We start from the raw sequence: 14,535 nt of genomic DNA, 5'->3' as shown, positions 1-14,535 counted from the left end.
CCACCCTCCCACCCCCCTCTCCCTCATCCATCAGGTTTGGATTAAGGCTTTACCACTCTGTGCCTTCAAGTAGTCCAGTCTCATTCCCCTCATAATTGTGCAGATGGCTCGAAGGCCTTCAGGCTTATTGCTTGTGACTCCGTAACTCTTGTTCTCCCTTTTTCCCAGAGTCCCCTCTTCCCCTGTTTGTGTATATTTATGTGCTTATAGATGGGATGTGTGTTCTCCTGGAGGTCTTTCTGTGCATGTGTTCTTTCTAAAAATCACCAAGGTTTCCTGTAGTATAATACCACGTAAGACCTATAGAAGCTTAAAGATATTTCTTCCGGTGATGTTTGATTTGCGTCTTTGTAAAATTTCTAATAGGATTATAGTACTTCTACTGTGCACCGCTGTTCTTTTGTGTATCACAACTTACCTACTGCTGTGTATTGGAGAGCAGCTGGACTCCCTTGATTTCTCATGTGAGCCATACTTCTAAGCACACCACTGTCTCTATTATCCTCCAGCCAACATCAGACTTAATCTTGTGCTTTTGATGTCCCAGTGTCAAGATTTTCCTGGATTTTGGACAGAGGGGAATGTCTCTGCTTAGTTTACACACGAAAGAAGTCCTACAAGCAAAAGTAAAGCTATTCAAGACCATTTCTAAACCCCAATTTCACAAAAAGGCACCATTAGAAATAATCTCAAAGCCTTACAGCTTAAACAAAACAAAGCACCACTCCAGTGTCTGCAGCTTTGATGAGTGCTCACAATTTGTGTTGCTAGAATCATCGCTCTTCCCAGGACCCTGACTCTGTTTGAGGGCTGTAGCTGGTGCTTGGTTCATCTTTCCTTCCCGTTGTGATTGAAACAAGCGAACTAAGAGCCATAATAGGCTCCAGGAGCAGTAATTGAATAGAATAATAACACAGTTGTTAATTAGCGTTTGCTGATCCGTGCCTATCTACACAAAACAGCTTGGAGCCCATATATTAAAAAAGACTGAAAGATTAAGAGGCAAATGGGTTTCTTTTCATTATTCACATGGGGGTTATGCCTCCCAAGTGAATGACTTTTTCATGTCCACAAGGGTGTGTGTGTGTGTGTGTGTGTGTGTGTGTGGGAGAGAAGGGAGGGGTAGCTTATGACAAGGGTGCGTGTATTGACTTTTTACTCTGCACATGGATGTAATTGTGGCCAATATGTTTCACAAACATACCTTAATTGCTTTGGAAAAATGCAGCCAATCTTGGTTGTTAGAAGACATAGTTGTAGCTTCATGCATCATGGCAACTAAAATAAAACCACAACGCACAAATACCTTACATGGCATCCTGTTTACATGAGTGAGTAGTGCCTCAGCTCAGCTGTCTTTAGATTTAAACCACTGAACTTTGACTCTAACACCTTTGTTTGTACACATTAGTATCCACTTTGTCTTTCTACATACAAGAACATTTCAAGGATAAAGAAACAAATTCAGAATTATATTAAGAATTTGACTGAATTAAAACCAATTTCTTTTGGTATGTATTTTAATATTTGACGTCTTGTTTCTCTGTCTCTCCTTTAACACAGAATGTGTATGTGAACATCAATCGGATCATGTCAGTAGGGAACCGGCTCCTGGAGTCAGGCCACTATGCCTCACAGCAGATCCAGCAGATCTCAGGCCAGCTGGAGCAGGAGTGGAAGGCCTTCGCTGCGGCACTGGATGAACGCAGCACCCTGCTGGAGATGTCTGCCAGCTTCCACCAGAAAGCAGACCAGGTACAGACACGCAACACTGACAGACACACAGAAATTGAAGCACAGGTCTGATGATGTCACCAAACTTCAGTAAATGCATATTTTTGGTTCAATTATATAGGCGAAAACACATGTATTTATCCTGCATATATGCAAACATTTACAGCTGAACTAAACACACTGTTGGCAACTCCGCTGCTTCAAAGTACCTGCATATACAGCATTTATAAAGTTCTGCATTCTCACATACATACAGTATGTACTGTGTAAATCAGAAGTGGGATGGAGCTTACTATTAGATCTGTTACAGACAAGATTTTCTGTCATACATACATACAAACCTTATTATATTTTTATACACTTTAAAAGACACGATAGAACAACAGATTTAAAGAGAAAGAGAAGTAAGAAGAACATTTTTTTGGCTCCAGTACAATTATATCCAATACAAGCACTGGGGTTGCTTTATCCCTAATAGACTTTCTAAATGATCAATACTGCTTTCTATTGTTTTGCTTATGGCTGCAGTAACAGCACATTAGTCAGTTGTTGACATCTAGCGCCTGCTCAGTGGCTGCAACAGTCTTTAATGTAGATATCCATGTAAGCAATTGAGATTCCTTTGCTGTCAATGTGTAGCTGGACAAAAGCTGTGTTACAGACATGACATTGTATGTTTGTGTGTTATATCTGTGGCAAAATGGACTCTGCTTTTGATTGACTGAGTTGCTGTGATAGAAAGCATTTAGAGCAAAGAGCCAATCTCCAGAGACGCACACACATTTTCCCCCTCTCCCCTTCCTTATACAGAATAGTTATAATAATGATTATTTTATTCAAGCTTTCTGTAAAACTGTCTCTACTGCTGTCTCTAGAGGCTTGATAAGAAATTCAATTTCTAATGTATATTTTTATATTGTCACCATGATATCAGTTTCAGTATCAGCCAACCTTTTTTCAAAGGTAACTACTGCTTTAATACAAAAGTCCCATCATGCATACACAATGAATACTGCATTGTAAATAACAAACAGTATGCAGTAGTATTCATTATGCTGTATACACCTTACACCTTACCTCAATAACAGTTTTGACAGAGACAGCTCAGGTTTAACAGCAGACAGCTAAAGTCTGAGAACAGGTAAATTAGACACTTAGACGCAGCATTCAAATCATTAAAAGTGCATTAGGATAGAAAACAATGGTAGCAAGTATATGATACAGCATTTGAGTATAATATAATCCTGTATGCATTTATGTATATAACTTAATAAACTGTATATATGTGGGTCTGTGTTTTGCAGTATTTATATTGTGTGTTCTGTCCCCAGTACATGAGTAAAGTGGAGCCGTGGTGTAAGGCCTGTGGTGAAGGAGAGCTGCCCTCTGAACTCCAGGATCTGGAAGACACAATCCACCATCACCAGGGATTATATGAGCACATTACCACCGCATACTCCGAGGCCAGTATACATATCCATGCACACACACACTCACTCACTCACACACATACAAGGGATCGTGCAAAACACACAGGTACATGCAAATACTGACACCAAATTTGCAGAGTACAAAATAGGACTGATAATTATATATTATATAATATTCAAGTCAAACTACATGTCACCCTTTACAGGTAAGCCAGGATGGCAAGTCTCTACTGGACAAGTTGCAGCGACCTTTGACCCCAGGAAGTGCTGATTCACTGATGGCATCAGCCAACTACTCCAAGGCTGTACACCACGTCCTGGACATCATTCACGAAGTACTGCATCACCAGAGGCAGCTGGAAAACATCTGGCAGCATCGCAAAGTTCGCCTGCACCAGCGCCTACAGCTGTGTGTCTTTCAGCAGGACGTGCAGCAAGTAAGCAACGCATACAGACACACAGCAACTGCAACTGAAGAAAGTGCTAAGTAACACAAAGCACTACCATTGCTCAGATCTAACCTACCAAACATTTTTACTGGTATTAATCTTCCTTTTGAGCTTTAAATTTAATTTCAGTTTGATGCTCTTTAATCTGTAAAACTTGATTTAAGGCTGGTATTGCTGTAAATTATTTTCGCTAGCAACAAAGATGGCTAATAAAAAGGATAGGAAACTGTTCTATTATACAAACAGTATGCAAGTGTTGCTGCCTCACTATATTTTAATGGTTATGAAGATCCTAGAAATCTTTGTTGGTTTGCAGAGGGATATTCTGTAAGCATCCACACTGGTTAGTGATATTAAGGATATAATATAATCAGTTCAGCTCCTTCAAAGCCTTTTTTCACTTCCTCCTGAGTCGTCAGAGTGAGTCTCTATCTTTCTGTATGAGTGTCTGGATGGCAGAACCCTTAGATCAAAACTACTGAGTTGGTGTATAGTGTCATCTCTGCGTTTCTACCCTTTGGGCATGAACTCCTCTCTGCCTCTTTGCCCCCCCCCTCCTCTCTCTCTCTCTCTCTCTCTCTCTCTCTCTCGCTCTCTCTCTCTCTCTCTCTCTCTCGCTCTCTCTCTCTCTCTCTCTCTCTCGCTCTCTCTCTCTCTCTCTCTCTCTCTCTTTCTATCTCTCTTTCTTTCTATCTTGCTGTGCCTCTGCAGTTCTGTCTTTCCCCTCTTTCATCCGCTCTTTCATCACCCCTTTTTCTCTTGGTAGTGGTTTCCATGGTGATGCAATTTACTGTCACGTTAAGTGTCGAGGGCATTGTGCACGTGTTCATGTGTGTTTGTCCCATGGAAATATTCTCTGGGAGACCTTGAAAACATCATGAAAATCCCCTTCATTACCCTGCATAGAAACAGATGGAATATGGCCATCTGTTTAATAGATAATAAGGTAATTATGCACAAAGATTTATAGCTAATCTCATCCACAGAGGAAATGTTTACACTTTAGACTGCTCTGGATTTCCTATCTAGTAAAACTGAATTGTCCACACTTGTGTAATTTATACAGATGGAGTGCAGATGAAGAGAAGGAGCAAAAAAAAAAATGGGGATGAGCAGAGGGGAAGAGTGAGCAAGACAGAGGGATGAGGGGAAGAGATGACATCTATAGACTACTCTAACTCTAATGTGATCTGAATACAGCCTTTCTAGTCAATTGCACCCCCTACTGCTTGAAAATCTGAACTGCATTCTTAATGTGTTGTTACCCTGTGCCGCTGTGCATATTTAAATATGTACATACTGTGTCTGTGTGTGTGTGTGTGTGTGTGTGTGTTCCAAGGTGCTGGACTGGATAGAAAACCATGGCGAGGCCTTCCTCAGTAAACACACTGGTGTTGGGAAATCTTTGCACAGAGCCCGGGCTCTGCAGAAGAGACATGAAGACTTTGAAGAGGTTGCACAGGTGAGTTTGAAAAGTAATGCATTTGAAAGTGAAAGCAAAAATCTACATCCGGTGACATTCTTTTTTCCTCTAAACATCAAATCAAGAACAAAAAAAAATGCAAGTCTGACTGTTGTGATCCATTGTATATACATAACATCAGATAAAATGTTACATATAGTCACATTTTAGAGGACAGGGATGAAATGACCTACATCTGACACATATATGCAAAACTAACAAGACAGTACATGTCCCAGGTTTGAACCCAGAATCCTCTTACTGTGTGACGACAGTGCTAACCACTGCACCACCATGTTGTGTGAGATGCACGAGATACTGTACTCTCATTTTTAATTTTTTTGAATATACTTAACGTTAACGTTTCAGAACACCTACACAAATGCTGACAAGTTGCTAGAGGCAGCAGAGCAGCTGGCCCAGACCGGAGAGTGTGACCCAGAGGAAATCTACCAGGCTGCCCACCAGCTCGAAGATCGCATCCAGGACTTTGTGCGACGAGTTGAACAGCGTAAAGTCCTGCTGGACATGTCTGTTGCCTTCCACACACACGTCAAAGAGGTGTGTATCTCCCTCTCCTCTCCTCTCCTCTCTTTTGCTACAACTCAATGCTACTAAATCTCTAAGAAGTCAGGAGCCAAGAAAGTAGAGGAATATTGATTTATTGATCACACTCCTACTTGTCATTGTAGGTAGGAACCACAGTAAGAACCTTTCATTTCTTGTTCACCATCAACAACTGAGTCATTGTGGACTGAGTCTGTGAACGGTGTTTAAAAATTACAATGGCAATGTGAGGGACATTTAAGTTCCACATATCTGTACACAAGTCCAAGGACCTGACTGATTAAACTTATGATATTTCTGTAGCACCACTTGTAGATAAAATGCTGTCACATTTTCAGGAATGATCACAGTTTATTTTTTGCATTTGTCATTTTTATTTTTGTCGCACTGGCTAACTGTGTTGAATTGTTATTGCAGTTTATGTAAAAAAAAAAATAATAATAATAATGTTGCGTATAGATCACACACACTTCATGAGCTGTGATCATAATTTAAAGTGCTTCACACATCTGCACCAAGTATTTGCTTTTTATGTCATTGCCTTCAGCTCGAGGGAGAGATTTCTATGTGTGTGTGTGTGTGTGTGTGTGTGTGTGTGTGTGTGTGTGTGTGTGTGTTGTGTGTGTGTGTGTGTGTGTATGTTTGTGTGTGTGTGTGTGTGTGTGTGTGTGTGTGTGTGTGTGTGTGTATGGGTGTGTTTGTGTGTGTGAACGTGCATCATTCCTCAAAATGCTCCTGCACATGTTTTTGCTTGAGTCATTATGTTCTCCATGTGCTTTCCTTTCCTTCTATAGTGCACGTGTTTACACAAATTAAAGGCAATCTCGCTCAAAGTGCCTCCTCCTTCCCTGTGATAATGATGATCATGCCTTTAATTTTCTTTAATATTATTTACCTCATTTCTTAAAAAGTAAATAAAGAAAACTCAAACTACGCAGCACAGAGAAGAAATCAAACCAACGATATACCTAAACCTGCTGATCACTTCCCCAATCCCTTAATTCCTCCCGCAGTGTCATTTTAATGTGAAAGTCATTCACTGTACATGTTTGTCAGAATGAACCTCTCCACACTGACAGAGCGCTGTGCTCTACATGTGTTAACACTACATCCTGTTTACATAGACTCAGAGACAGTCAGAGCCATGGTGTTATTAATGAAGCTAGTCTTTAATGTCCATATGGACTAATCTCCTTCACCCCATCTGTCAGCTCACACTGGTGCAGGTCACCGTGTGTTCTGTGTGTATGTGTGAGCCTTTGTGTGTGTGTGTGTGTGTGTGTGTGTGTGTGTGTGTGTGTGTGTGTGTGTGTGTGTGTGTGTGTGTGTGTGTGTGTTGGGCGCCTGTGTATGCCATGTCCTCCTATGTGTGTATGTGTGTGCAAGTGAATGTTTCCAGCCTCCCTGCCCATCACCTCTTCTAGTTCAGTAGAAGCCTTTGGATGCCGTCCAGCAGGTTGAAAGGAATCAAACAGTTTACAGTGGAGACGGAGCATGAACTACACTGGAGGAGAGGGGATTCATCTGCACTGATTTTTATGAAGCAGACAGATGAAGTTACTTCAGATAAAAGGCACTTAATCTTTAGTCTAGCCTGCTAAATTAAACTGCTACCAGTCTTTAATAAAAAAAAAGCATTTTGCGTTTCAATAACTACTCATTCAGTCAGATGATTCCACTCACGCCAGGTAATATGTAACTTCCTGTGTGTTACTAAGTGGATGATGGTAACAATACACCACAGCAGACCTGTTTGCGAGCAGGCAGTGTGGGTGTTAGACAGACCGTACGTGCCAGGGTCTCCCTCCTGCAGCCTGGATGGTGTGCCAGGGCTTTAGTACACTGAGCCAATTCACCCAGATGGCTAATCTGTTACAAAGATGACCATTCACAAAACACCAGCTTTGAGCAGAACTGGTTGGATTTGATTTCTGTCTGTGTTTAGCTGCCACCCCCCCCCAAACTTTAACTGGCTCGCCTGTTCTGTCATTCACTGTTAGCTGTGGACGTGGTTGGAGGAGCTGCAGAAGGAGCTTCTGGATGATGTGTATGCAGAGTCGGTGGAAGCGGTGCAGGACCTGATCAAGCGTTTTGGCCAGCAGCAGCAGACCACCCTGCAGGCTACCGTCAATGTCATCAAGGAGGGAGAGGACCTTATACAGCAGCTCAGGTTAGCACTGTTATCACATGCTATACTTAAGTCTGAATATTGTAATATATAATACACACTAGGGTAAGCCACACTACAAACACATAGAGGAGTTAAGAGTTCTTTAAAGCCCCTGGCCTTAGTGATTTGACATTGTTTCTGCAGTCATCGGACCATCATGTGATAGTGAAACAGGAAAAGAAAGACTAAAAGTAAGGCAAAAGATAGAAGGGAGTTTCTTTTATGCGGAGGAGCGGAGGAGCAGGGACTTTATTCAAAAGAAAAAAAAGATTGTTTTTCTTTAACTTCCACGGGGATGTCTTCACAAGAACTGGGAGCCACATCTTTGACCACATATAAACTGTGCCTCCCCTGTATTTGACTCTCTCCACAGAGACTCGGCCATCTCGAGCAACAAGACTCCCCACAACAGCTCCATGGCCCACATCGAGAGCGTGCTGCAGCAGCTGGACGAGGCCCAGGGCCAGATGGAGGAGCTGTTCCAGGAAAGGAAGATCAAACTGGAGCTCTTCCTCCAGCTCCGCATCTTTGAGAGGGACGCCATCGACGTGAGTAGGCTGGGAGATGGGGGCTTGCTGTGTGATGAGTATTTATTTTTGTTATATCCTGCAATGATCAGGTGAAAAGTGAGGGTGGGAAAGACAAAAAAAGAGTGTGTAAAAAAAAAAAAAAAAGACAGCTGAGGGGAAAATAGTTGGGAAAAGAGCTTCACAAATGGGCACCAGGTGGACCAGAATTTTTAAACTCGCAGAAGGAGGAAGGTGGTGGATGAAAGGCAGAAACTGAGGTGAGAAACAGAGAACAAAGTTGACTAAAAAAAATTGAATGCATAAAATGCGTAAAAGTGTGATAAGTTGAAAAAAATGTAATGGTGATGTTTTTCGTTTCTTAAATGCAAAAGGATCAATTACATGTGGCAAGAGACATACTAAACCAAAATGACTGTGACTCTGGGCCGATGGACCGTTGCATTGTAAAAGAGAGACAGAGTCCTGTCGCAAGGATTCCTGCTGATTCAAAGCTTGGTTGAATTCACAGCGATACTCTCGCATGTGCTACATTCAGCATTTAGTTCCACTTGATGCATCTCATCCACTGACTCATTCCAATTTTGGTCCCCCCCCCACCTCTCCAGCCAGCAATTGGCTGCATTGTATCTGCTAATTCCTTAACGTCCCACTGTGAGAGTGAATGCTTCTCTCTGCTGGTGCTCAGATATGATGACTGCTCCTTTAGAATATATATATATATTTTTTTTACATTTCTCGTGATGTTTATCACGGCCATCAATCATATTTGTTGAGACATACTAGTTTGACTGATGAATAACATTCTGTCACTTTAGAGGCAAAAGCCAAGAGCAGAGATGCAGGCTCATATTCATGATGATATAATGTAAGTATAAAAGAAGGCTTGTGGAAAGTAATTGCAGCAGACACGGTGAGCCTGAGGAGCTTGAATGAAAGTGTGTGTAAGGTAGTGGTTTTCAATAATAATCACATTACTCCCTCTGCTCTGCAGGAAGTCCAGTATGTGTCAGTTACGTTAATAATATGGATTTGATGTCAGAAAGTTAAATCTTGTAACGTCTGCCAAACCTGATTTTTCAGATGCGCATCATTTTTAGGTTAAACACCTTCTGCTTGCTGATTACGTAGCAGTTATTACGTTTCTATTATTACCCAGAACATTTGCTCTGCCTTTCCTTCTATCGTCAGCTGGATTTGTTTACACCAACAACCTTCATGACGCAAACTCTGCATGGGAGTAGATGACATGGAAAGACTATTTATGATATCTGATAGATGTAAAATGTGAAATATAGCCACTTTGCACACCACAGAATGAGAAAAACATCCTATTATATATGATGTTACATTACAAGTCTGCCCATGCGTCAACTCTCCTTCACTGTGTGCTAATAGAAGCTCTGTTGCTGCTGTACAGGTGGGCTGTGCCTGTGTTGTTAAGTCTGAAAGAACAGTTAAGTCTTACATTACATCACAGCTCTGTGTGTCATGTCGGGGAACAGTGGTGAATCTGCTAATCACTCATGTAGAACAGTGAAGTACAGCCACACACACACACACACACACACACACACACACACACACACACACACACACACACACACACACACACATATAAACACAAGATGAATATGACACATTGCTTCAGCATGAAGATGGGTGGAGGAGGTATTTAGTTCATGCACTATGACACACCCTCCTGGATGACTGGGGGTGTGTGTGTGTGTGTTTGAGGTGAGGGCAGGAGTTTAGGTGAGACATACCTCACAGCGCTTTCTTCTCTGGCGATAAGCTCTGTATCACTGCACTCCACCGAGAGAAAAAAAAAAAAACATAGTCAAAGAGGAGACTTATCTCCTCCATTAGTTAGTTTTCACCGTGTTGGTAGCTGAGGGAAATGGTCTTCTTGCACACAGAGGGCATTTTACTCAACTGCAAGAGGAGAGGGGAGCAGAGTGTAGATGAGTGCCTGGTAAGTTTCTACTTTGTTGCTAGATTTGAAAAAGTATCAAATTGGTTAGAGAGAGGTTATTATTTTATTTTGGTTTGATGAGATTACTGTGTGTGGGAGCCGAGGAAGCCACGACTCTATAAAGAGGAAAATTTATTGCAGGGGAATTTGTGTGAATCCAAATTCCTGGTGTACAATGTCATATGGCAAGCACGCTTTTCTATGTGGAGAGAGAATAAGCTCTTTTTTGCAGAAGAGGTTTATCTTACTTTTTTATAAACATATTCAATGGAGAGGTGTAGTGCTCTAAGAACCTTCCAGTTCTGAAATAGACTTTTATATCATTTTTTCTTAATTGTTTTGAATAATAGATACTACTGCTTTAATGGATTTATAATAAATGTTGTCTTTCTTGACTTTAAAAAAGTTGCTTTACTATGGGTTTCATTGTTTAGTGGAGGATATCTCCTTGGTCTGAGGCTTGTATGGATCCAGGTTTGAGAAACCACTCTGCCGCTTTCTGTTTGTTTCTGAGAAAACTCAGCAGGTCCCTCACTGCCTGTGACCTACCAGCTGTGCTAGCTGAATATGTGGGAAGAAGCTGTTTTTGAGCATAAGGTGTCAACTGCATGCTGAGTGAAGGAAGGTACAGCCTGAGCAGCAAAACACTCTATCACAGAGGAGTTTGAAGAATATACAGATGATCCTAAGTTATTGGAATTGCATCTTGTTGATGTTTAGAGCCGATGTTATCATTCATAAGGTGACAGAGGAGAGAGAAAGCAAGAGGTTGTAAACTGACGTCTGCTTTACAGAAACATTTTGCAGCAAAATATGAGGACGTCCATGCAAGGTGGTCTGTGTTGTCCATTAAACAATAACCAAATTTTGCCCCTCATATTGACAGAAGTTAGTGTTGGACTGATCACATTGGCTGGCGAAGGTGCCTTCACTTACCACTATGCACTGCATAGTTAGCAGCTATGCTAGCCATTTTTGGCAAATCGCATTATTGCATGACTAAAAAGTATTAAGTTCTTAAAAGCCAAACAACGTCTCGTTCCTTCTGGCTTTTGTGAGAAACTTGTGCTGAATGAATCTGAGCGGAAGGAAGAAATTATAAGAGACAAACAGCATAATCATATACTCAGCCTGCAGTAAATTGTCCCAGCTAAAATGCACAACGAGCCTTTGCCAAGTCTTATCACTCTGTACCGTTGCTGCGTTATGAATAAAACCTCTATCTCTAGCACTCTTGATTTACAACATACTTCGACGGGATCAGTTCTAGCCTGGGGAAGTACTTGAGCGATATAGGAAATTACAAATGGCATGGCCTGGGAGGATCGCATTTGCACACAGATATTCGGTTACACTTTAGGAGTCATCGTACTTAACCATAGCTTTCCCATCTTATGATTGCAGACATACAACCATGTGCACCCACATCATGTGAATTTTGGACAAACACAAGTGTCAAACCTTAGGAGAAAACCTCAGACTTTCACCCACGAAGCTGAGCGCATGCATATTCATGGACCGTGTTACGGCTGCAGTGCTGAGAATGTCATTCTTGAAAGTGCTAATCCAACATGAACATTTAATTTTACACTATACCAGGCCCCAAATAAAAGCCAGCGGTGCAGTTTGTTTGTACAAATACAGTCCCAAATAAAGCCTTGAAAAAAGGGAAAATAATGACTTTTCTCACATTATAAGGTCTGGATCTCTCCTATATCATTATGTCATCAGTTTCATTTATTCCAAGTGCAGTATAGTCATGCCATGCATTTTGCTGCTCTTGACAGTTTTACTTTTTCATAAGAAATGCTGTTCTCACTCACAAATGAACTTGGATCAAATCTACTTAATGAAACTTGATTCTTTCTCGATGATGCTTTTAATTAAACTGAACACATCCTGCAGATGTCACATAGTAAATGCCTTCCAGGAAAAGGAGTGCTCCACAGCAGTGACGGCAAGCTATTATCACAAACAGAGCAAATCAGGAAGCACATTATTAAATTGACTAGATGATAATAAGATATACTCACACAAAATGGGAATTATAATTAAAACTTGTTTATAGTATCAGACTTTCTCAAATTATAATAAAAACTCCACATGCCCCTGGGCAAGAAGCGGGTAAACTCTGACCTGCTGAGTGTGTTTAAAAAAAACAACAGACAGACAGAGGTGGATGGTGCCAGGTTCAAGGTGCCCATGGTATCATGATTCAGTGTGCGTGGGCAGTCAGAGACAAGCACTGACATCTCAGTACATCTGCTTCACCAGCCATGCATCACCAGTGTAATATGCTATCCTTTATTTTGGCAGTCAGTTCAGGGTGTTGGATTACAGCAATTAAACTGTCTGACTTCAAAACTTCTCTTAATCATACAACTGTAAGCATAATTAAATGGCTGGGTTATTTCTTTTTCTTTTTTTTTTTTTGCTGTGCTGTTTATTCCTTTGAATGTTTGTGCTGGTGAGATTCATTTTTGTAAGTCATCTTATTTGCCTCAGCAGTGTGAAAACCATGACATTCTTGGTCAGGGAGCTTTGCCTCTCCTTCCATTTTTCCTTTTCACCATCAAATAAAAAAAAAAATGCAAACAAAATATTATATATAACCATAAATTTGTTTTTGTAATCCTTTTATGAACAAATAAAAAGGTAACCCTATTTTTGCCCATTTTATGTGTAAGTTAAGCCCTCTTTCTGTCTCTTACTCTCTCTTGCCCTTCTCCACCTCTCAGATCATCTCGGACCTGGAGTCATGGAACGAGGAACTATCTCAGCAGATGAGTGACTTTGACACAGAGGACCTGACGCTGGCCGAACAGAGGCTACAACATCATGCAGACAAGGCGCTCACAATGAACAACCTCACCTTTGACGTCATCCACCAGGGACAAGAGTTACTGCAGTATGTCACAGAGGTCCAGGCGTCCGGTGAGTGAGGGAGTAGAATACACTTCCTGAAGTATTTATTAGAGAACAGACTAAATGCAACACAAAAATACATACAGTACTCTCATCTAAGATGAATCTGTTGGAACTACACATCCATTTGAATTTGATTTGCAAATAGCAGAGGCACATGTGCTAACTGGAGTAAGTAACTGAGGAGGGAGAACTTTGTAAAGACTGAGGGTAAAGCTAGCTAAATGACAGCCAAAGGTAATGTAATGAAATGTCTACCGTGTGCAGGTGTGGAGTTGTTATGCGACAGAGATGTGGACATGGCCACACGGGTCCAGGACCTGCTGGAGTTTCTCCACGAGAAGCAGCAGGAGTTGGACCTGGCAGCAGAGCAGCACAGGAGACACCTGGAGCAGTGTGTCCAATTAAGGCATCTACAGGCTGAAGTCAAACAGGTATGTACTTGAAGAAGAAAAAGGACAAAAGAGTGAAACAGGAAGAGAACAGCAACAAAAAACAAAACAAGAAAAAAAAAAAAAAAACAAGTAGCAAAGGTTCCTGTTTTTTAACCAGGAAACATTCTGGAGACTTTGAGCATATTTAAATGTTATAAGTTGTATATAGAGTTAAGATGTTGTGTTCACACATGAATGTTCACACAAACACACGCGCGCACACACACACACACACACACACACACACATCTGTACTGCTTTTTTTCCTCCTAAGACAGAGGTCAAATTGAAATGTGGAAAGCCTCTGTGACACCGTATTGCTACAGAATGTGTTGAAGTGCTACAGTACGTTCTGTCTGTACATGACCATGGGTAGATGACTCACCCTGTGTCAACAATCTCTCTCCCTCCTATTTCTCTCTCTCTCTCTCTCTCTCCCTCTCTCTCTCTCTCTCTCACGGTATTTCATCTGTCCGCATCTGTCTCTGACTTTGGGGAATAGATGGAGCGGTACGGTTGGATGTTGAGCCAAGATTCAAACAGAGAGGGAGACAATTGGAAATTCAGCGTTAAAGAAGACAAATGGACCAGAGAGAATCTGACTTGATAGGGGAAGAACAGAGACAGAATTTTTTAGCTTAATGCTGTGTCAGTGAAGAACATGTTAACTCACGAATCCCTCCCGATATTCATTGAGTAGTTGAATACAATCACAGCAAAGAAAATTGCGTGGATTTTTTTTTTTTTTTTGCGATGTGGCCGACTGATATTACAAAGCAAAACAAAAACAAACATGGAGCCAATTTCATAACAAGGCCTGTTATCATAGTGATGCAGCCGAATAACAACAGGCTTTATGCCT

General features: G+C 41.3%; 1 protein-coding gene across 1 annotated transcript in view; it reads left to right on the top strand.

Annotated features, from left to right (window-relative positions):
- Positions 1-14,535, top strand: part of LOC111227870 (triple functional domain protein-like) — a 66,085-nt gene that overhangs the window by 11,310 nt on the left and 40,240 nt on the right. Inside the window, exons 7-15 of the mRNA XM_022753597.1 lie at positions 1,564-1,755; positions 3,066-3,197; positions 3,371-3,601; positions 4,953-5,075; positions 5,445-5,636; positions 7,643-7,812; positions 8,186-8,360; positions 13,053-13,248; positions 13,507-13,673. Coding sequence (XP_022609318.1) covers positions 1,564-1,755; positions 3,066-3,197; positions 3,371-3,601; positions 4,953-5,075; positions 5,445-5,636; positions 7,643-7,812; positions 8,186-8,360; positions 13,053-13,248; positions 13,507-13,673 — 1,578 coding nt within the window. The remainder of the gene's footprint in view (positions 1-1,563; positions 1,756-3,065; positions 3,198-3,370; positions 3,602-4,952; positions 5,076-5,444; positions 5,637-7,642; positions 7,813-8,185; positions 8,361-13,052; positions 13,249-13,506; positions 13,674-14,535) is intronic.

The sequence above is a fragment of the Seriola dumerili genome, unplaced genomic scaffold (genome assembly GCF_002260705.1).
Source record: "Seriola dumerili isolate Sdu_G_001 unplaced genomic scaffold, Sdu_1.0 BDQW01000191.1, whole genome shotgun sequence".
NCBI lineage: Eukaryota > Metazoa > Chordata > Actinopteri > Carangiformes > Carangidae > Seriola > Seriola dumerili.
Note: the sequence above shows the minus strand (reverse complement) of the source record. Positions and strands in the feature narration are given on the sequence as shown.